Source organism: Phoca vitulina, unplaced genomic scaffold (genome assembly GCF_004348235.1).
Source record: "Phoca vitulina isolate PV1807 unplaced genomic scaffold, GSC_HSeal_1.0 scaffold1372, whole genome shotgun sequence".
NCBI classification, from domain to species: domain Eukaryota; kingdom Metazoa; phylum Chordata; class Mammalia; order Carnivora; family Phocidae; genus Phoca; species Phoca vitulina.
The window spans coordinates 1-7,731 of NW_022591059.1; the positions used below are offsets into that span (position 1 = coordinate 1).

General features: G+C 41.1%; 1 protein-coding gene across 1 annotated transcript; it reads left to right on the forward strand.

Moving 5' to 3' along the window:
* Window positions 1–6,825: 6,825 nt before the first annotated feature.
* On the forward strand, window positions 6,826–7,500 carry CLDN17 (claudin 17). The gene has a single exon (XM_032399807.1). It carries the CDS (start codon window positions 6,826–6,828, stop codon window positions 7,498–7,500), a length of 675 nt encoding a protein of 224 aa, XP_032255698.1.
* Window positions 7,501–7,731: the final 231 nt, after the last annotated feature.

A 7,731-nucleotide genomic window follows, 5' to 3' on the forward strand; every position in this document is an offset into this window, starting at 1 on the left:
GGGATGGGGTGGCTGGGTGACAGACATTGGGGAGGATATGTGCTATGGTGAGCACTGTGAATTGTGCAAGACTGTTGAATCACAGACCTGTACCTCTGAAACATATAATACATTATATGTTAAAAAAAAAAAGAAGATAGCAGGAAGGGTAGAATGAAGGGGGGAAAATTGGAGGGAGAGACGAACCATGAGAGACTATGGACTCTGAGAAACAAACTGAGGGTTCTAGAGGGCAGGGGGTGGGGGGATGGGTTAGCCTGGTGATGGGTATTAAAGAGGGCACGTTCTGCATGGAGCACTGGGTGTTATGCACAAACAATGAATCATGGAACACTACATCAAAAACTAATGATGTAATGTATGGTGATTAACATAACATAATAAATAGAAATACTGACATGTAAGCTGGAAGACAGTTGAAATTTGAGGTAGTAATGCAAGATAGTAGGATAAATTTGACTGACTAGATCGTGGTATTAAACCTAGTTCAATTGGTTTGTAGATTACTCCCAAATGCATTCCTGGAATAGGAAACAATTTTTTTTTTTTTAAATGAGGTGTTTAAATTGGTATGTAGTATATTTCATTACAAAAATGCAGTCTTTAACTCTGGAGAGAAGTATTCAAACTGTGAATTTATATAGGAAGATATAATTAAATATTGATCCTTAAGTTAAAGGATAACCTACATAAATGAAACACTGTATTAATTAATTAATTCATTATTCATTCAAACAATATTTCTTTTTTCTTTTTTATTATTATGTTAATCATCATACATTACATCATTAGTTTTTGATGTAGTGTTCCATGATTCATTGTTTGCGTATAACACCCAGTGCTCCATGCAGAACGTGCCCTCTTAATACCCATCACCAGGCTAACCCATCCTCCCACCCTCTCCCCTCTAGAACCCTCAGTTTGTTTTTCAGAGTCCATCATCTCTCATGGTTCATCTCCCCCTCTGATTCCCCCCCTTCATTCTTCCCCTCCTGCTACCTTCTTCTTTTTTTTTTAACATATAATGTATTATATGTTTCAGAGGTACAGATCTGTGATTCAACAGTCTTGCACAATTCACAGCGCTCACCATAGCACATACCCTCCCCAATGTCTATCACCCAGCCACCCCATCCCTCCCACCCCCACCACTCCAGCAACCCTCAGTTTGTTTCCTGAGATTAAGAATTCCTCATATCAGTGAGGTCATATGATACATCAAACAGTATTTCTTGAGCAGACTACTACTGCCTTACTCTGAGTCAGGCTCTCTGCTATGTACTGGGAATCTAATGGTAAAGTAGACACCGTCTCTGTTCTCATAGAATCTACACTCTAGGTGGGAACAGACTTACATGAACATAAGTAGAAATGTATATTTATTTAGAATTAGTGAAAAATGCATAGTACTATGAAAGACTAAACTAATGGCAGTGCTGGGGATGGAATTGGAGTCTGATATGATCTAATTCAGAACAAATTTCTCTTGTGACTAAATTTGGATCCAAACCTGAGGGAGAATGAATGATTATTAGATGGACAGTGTGAACAGGTCAGGGGAATTGGGAAGGTGGTTTAGGTAGAGAGAATAACATTATATCCAAGTCAGTAATAGCATAGGAATCTCTCTCTCTCTGTGTATTCATGCATTTACTTCATATAGCTTCAAATCAATCTGATAGACATTTAGCTAAAACTTTTTCAACTCATTTGTACTTGTTAAAACTTGCACTGGCCACTGAATGGGACAAGACATCATCTTTCAAAATAGACACACAGTAAGTTGGGAGAATGTCTGAACATTTTCAGGTGTGCAACTCCTGAAAAGGGAGAAAAGTGAGGCAAGATGAGGATGTTTTGAGTGTCCTAATTTTTCCATGCTGATGTTACACTTCCTCTCCTATTCACTGGAAGCTGATGCTGCAGGTAAAACTCGGACACATTTTTACAGGGAGAAGTCAAAAGTCCCTCAACTTAAATTAGATTCTTTAAGACCTCAGAACAAGTCCCTGGAGGACAGGACAATAGAGTAAGTCAGCAGTCTGTATTGTCAGATTCCTCTCCCTGATTGTGATCTGATCATAATTTGTGGACAGGATGGAGGTTATAGATTCTTACATATGTGTACAGTCCAGACTGTTCCTGTGAGCTGCAAAATATCTAATTCTCTACATTCTTTACTGGGATGGCTCACAGGCAGCTCAGACTCCACATCTGAAATGTAACTCTTGATCTACCTCTGAAGGGTCACTCATCCTTCAAGGGCCTCTTATCTCAGTACAATGCTGTTTCTGCCAATGAAGACAATCACCCTTGACTTGGTTTCCACCTCCAGTCCATCACCCACCCTCTCCAGTTATAACTCCCTGCACAGTGCAAATCCATCCACTCCTTTGCATCACCTATACTCTGACCACCTCCCTCATCTCCCGTTTGGACAATTGCAATAATCTTCTAATTGGTTTCTTTATGTTCTATTTTGTGCCTTTCCAATCCTTTCCCCCCAAATATCGATATATTGTTTTTTGGGGGGTTTTCTAGTTTTTTTTTTTTAAGATTGTATTTATTTATTTGACAGAAGGAGACACAGCAGGGAGAGTGGGAGAGGGAGAAGCAGGCTTCCCGCTGAGCAGGGAGCCCGATGTGGGGCTTGATCCCAGAAGCCTGGGATCATGACCTGAGCTCAAGGCAGACGCTTAACCACTAGAGGCACCCAGGTGCCCCTTAGTATTTTGTTTGTTTGTTTGTTTTTGTTTTTGAGAGAAAGAGAGAGAGCATGAGTGGGGAAGGGTAGAGGGAGAAGGAGAGAGAGAATTCTAAGCAGGCTCCATGCTCAGCCCCATGTGGGGCTCGATCTCACAACCCTGAGATCAGGACCTGAGCCAAAATTAAGAGTAGGAGGCTTAACCACCTGAGACAGCCAGGCGCCCCTTGTTCTTGTTTTTAACACCGACTTGATCATGCCAGTTCTGTGCTTAAAATCTTTAATGGGCTTTGCATTGATCTCAAGAGAAGATTATTAAATGGTTCCCAAGGGCCCAGACATCTGGACTTTTCTGCACTTGCAGCTTATCTGTCCTCACTGCAGCTCCCACATCCTTTGTGTTCAAGGCCTTCCATCTGTGTTAGCCCCCAGTTCTCTGACCTCAGTGCATTCACCCACCATCTCCCATGCTTAGGAGGCTCCTTATCTCACTCTTTACCTGACGATCTAATACTCAAGCTTCAGGTTATAGGTTAAATGCTATTTTGTCAGAGAGCCTTTCCATTACCTCATAATTAAAATTAAAGTCTCATCTGTTCATCCTCTCAATATACCTTATTTTTTCTATACTCTGTGTTTTTTTATCCACAGCCATATCTCAATGTATAATTACATATATTTTTTAATCTCTTGTTTATTATTTACTACTCTCACTAAAACATAAGGTCGTGAAGGCATGGGATAGAGTTATGGTCAGAAGATAAGTTTTCAGTTGAGCGGGAGCTAGTCCAAGGATTGGTCTTTTGCACCATGATAAGGGATTTGGATTTTATCTTGGAGGAAGTGGAGAACAATTGAAAGAATTTAAGCAAGGTGGTGGCATGTTCAGAATTTGATTTGGAAAGCTCTGTGTGGTCCACAGTGGAGTACGGATGAGATAGGAGTAAGACCAGAGGCAAGGAGATTAAATAAGACATCCCTGAATTGATTCAGATGAGAGAGGTTGAAGGTGAAACTAAGGCATAGCAATGTTATAACAAGAAATATTTTTTTAAAGATTTTATTTATTTATTTATTTTTTATTTATTTATTTATTTATTTTAGAGAGAGAGGGAAAGGAGAGAGAGAGAGAGAGAGCGCAATCAGGGGGAGGGGCAGACAGAGAGAGAATCTGAAGCAGACTTTGAGCTGAGTGTGGAGCCTGACACAGGACTTGATCTTACCACCACCAGATAATGACCTGAGCCGAAACTGAGTTGGATGCTTAACTGCCTGAGCCACTCAGGCGTCTCCAACAAGAAATACTTTTAATAAATTAGAATATGGTGTCAATCAATGGTTGGGTTTCCTGCAAAGTGATCTCTGAGATGGAGGTTAGGGTGCACTATTCTTTCTATGGAGTGCTCTTGGGATCAACACCTGAGGGAAGGAAGGGAAAGAAGAGTATTGGTATAAGAAGTCAAGTTGTGATGCAGAACCAGTTGATGGCTAAGGCATCAAACCAAGACTGAAACAAGTCCCTCACCAAAGCAAATGCTCTTTACTGCCTCGATTAGAAGATGGTGGTTTCTTTCAGCCTCTATGGAAAAGCCAGGGAGGCAAGGGTATAAAAGTGTTATCTGAAGATAGTAGGTAAGAATGCCATGTTGGAGCAGTGGAAAATACAAGTGGATTACAATGAAAGGAGGGAATTTTCAATGGAATAAGAGCCCCTGAGGACGTGGAAGGAGTTAAGAGTCACAGAAAGTTGGAAAGCAAAACAATATCTCCTTTTTAAATTTAAAGCAAGAAAGTAAAGCCAGTGTTGAGAATTGGCTTTGGCTGTGAGGGGCCAAAAACAAAAGCTCCTACATTATTTATGTTTCTCAGACTATTCTTATAATCAGGATGTACCTCCATTTTCTAAGTAAACATATGCCCTCACTTGTGTTTATTTGTAAAGCAGACCAAATATTCTATCTGATAAAAAGTCAAACAATTGGAAAAGAACAATAAGTTGGAAACTTTCAGGACAAAATGAAGATGGGATTTAAAGTGAGATAGAACGAGGAAGAGGAAATAGAACACAGAAGAGGAGGTGGAAGGGACAAGTCAGAGTAATGTTGGCAAATCCCTTCAGGGTGAGAATGGTGTGTCTCAGTAACCCAGAACAAAGGCAGAGAAAACCCTGCCTTCTGAGCTGGTGTTAGGAAACTATGAACTACACACAGGTCATCCATTTCCTCAATGATTCACATTCCTTAAAGAGGGAGTTCTCACTTGGTCTAGAATGGTACTAATACAGCAGCAACAACAAAGATAGATGATCGATAGATAATGGATAGATAGACCACCCATCTTAAAAACTCAATGGTTTCCATATTTCCTAATTCAATTAATGGGCTCTTTAAATATGGATGGTATTGGACCTTCCATTGGCTCTTGGCCTGTGGTTGACTAAGATGGTGGACGTGTTGCAAACTGCAATGTCTCCCAGCTGGAATATGCTTGGTGTGCTCGTTTTTGAATACTTTTCATCCATGAAATGGATTCCTTGCAATAGAATGTGAAAGAAAAAGGGGAAAGGTCCACGCTTCCCACATTAAGCACCTGTGGTCTCGGGGCAGTGGCAGGGAAGTGGCAGTCAAGGATGACAACTTGATTCTTGAACTTTGAAATAGCCTCAATTGAAGTTTGCTTCCTTTGAAAACTATTTGTAAAACTACTGAAAGGGGGTGCCTGGGTGGCTCAGTTGTTAAGTATCTGCCTTTGGCTCAGGTCATGATCCCAGGGTCCTGGGATCAAGCCCCTACATTGAGCCCCGCATCGGGCTCCCTGCTCTGCGGGGAGCCTGCTTCTCCCTCTCCCACTCCCCCTGCTTGTGTTCCCTCTCTCGCTGTGTCTCTCTCTGTCAAATAAATAAATAAAATCTTTAAAAAAATAAATAAAACTACTGAAAGGTAGTATTAATTTCAGGCTCAGTCCCATTCATATGAAAAGGCTTGAAAAAGCATCTCTGCCTCCCCCTTTTGAATCAGACTAGTCAGGGGCATTAAGCATGGTAATATAGAGACTGGATTTATTTCTAGGTCATTACCACATAGCCAGCCTAGCCAAGCACCCTGAAGACCTCACATTCTGCATCTGGCAAACGAGAGACTTAAGCCTAATAACTTTGGTGAAAATACTTTCTCTCTCTAAAAAGTTTTCTATTATCTGAATTTAAGTAATTGCATAGCTAGTCCAAAGAGTCACTATTAATTGTTCCATAAAAATGGAGTATGCATTTATAGCTTGATAAATGTGATATATTTAAAGCTGCCATTGAGCAAACAGCTAATGGAAGTTTATATACGAGACATTTTTTCCCTGGAGACAAAGTGTTACTTAACAAATAATATAATAATTACCAGTAAATTCAATTATAAGGACCGCTTCTCTTTGTTCTTTTCTGGATCTTAAGAATAAACTGAAATCTGAATTTTTTTCTTAGGACTCCTCCTTTTATAAAGCATTGGTGGTTTTAGTAGATGTCTTAAAACTAATACCTAAACATTTCTCCATATCCAGAAGTCTTTATTAAAACCAGAATTGATTAACCATATTAAAGGGAAGTGACTTAGATTAGAAGAAAGTACTAGATCATCCAAAGTGCAAAGTGTTTCTCAATTGCTCTCCAAAGAACTAGTAAGGTTTTGGTGCTGTCTCCAGTCATGACTTAATATATATATTTATGCTTTTTTATCAGAGTGGTTTTTCAACAGGAAGTTTTCAACTCTGTAATTAGCAATCCACAATGGGAGCTCTGACTCTTAATTACAACACTGCTAAGACAATAATAGTAAGAGGAATACCAAAGTATTTCTTGACACACCTCTGGCTACCTTCTTATTGGCTGGGAAACAATTATATATGACATACAGAAATGAATGTCTGTGTACAAAGGCAGCATGCATTTACAACAGGTACTTCTAGTCAGGCCAAGTTCACTCACTGTTGCTGATTTCAACTACAACATAATGGGCAGTAACTGTGGAGAACCTCATCAGAGATTGCTGTAGACTCAGAGAGGCCTCCTCCAGGTTCAGGATTTCGAGCAGCTTCTACCATTCCAGATTGGCTCTGTCTTCAAAGGAGAGGAGATGGCATTTTATCCCCTGCAGATTGCTGGTCTGGTTCTTGGATTCCTTGGCATGGTCGGAACTCTTGCCACCACCCTTCTGCCTCAGTGGAGGGTTTCAGCTTTTATTGGCAGCAACATTATTGTTTTTGAAAGGCTCTGGGAAGGGCTCTGGATGAACTGCATTCGACAAGGCAAGGTCCGGTTGCAGTGCAAGTTCTATGGTTCTTTGCTGGCTCTCCCACCTGCCCTAGAAGCAGCCCGGGCCCTCATGTGTGTGGCGGTTGCTCTCTCCTTCATTGCTCTGCTCATTGGCATCTGTGGCATGAAGCAGATCCAGTGCACGGGCTCTAACGAGAAGGCCAAAGCGTACCTTCTGGGGACTTCCGGGGTCCTCTTCATCCTGACCGGCATCTTCGTTCTGATTCCTGTGTGCTGGACAGCCAACATCATCATCAGGGATTTTTACAGCCCAGCCATCCACGTGGGTCAGAAACGAGAGCTGGGAGCAGCTCTTTTCTTCGGCTGGGCAAGCACTGCCATCCTCTTCATTGGAGGGGGTCTGCTCTGTGGGTTCTGCTGTTGCAACAGAAAGAAGCAAAGGCACAGATATCCAGCCCCTGGGTATTGTGTGCCACACACAGAGAAGCGGAGGAATGTGACGATGCTTAGTAAGACTTCCACCAGTTATGTCTAATACCTGCTTTTGGCTCAAACTATGGATTACAGTCAAAGTGTTTTATAGAGTCCTGCCAGGCAGTGTAAGTACGTCAGGCACGAGAACTTGCTTTATGGCTGCATTTAAATGGAGATGAAAGTATAAAGGATATATACATTGTACTTTGTCACTTGTGGTAGGAATAGAAATGACTTGCTTTGGACATTCTGACCTCATGTGTATTAAATGCATTTACTATTATTAGACACA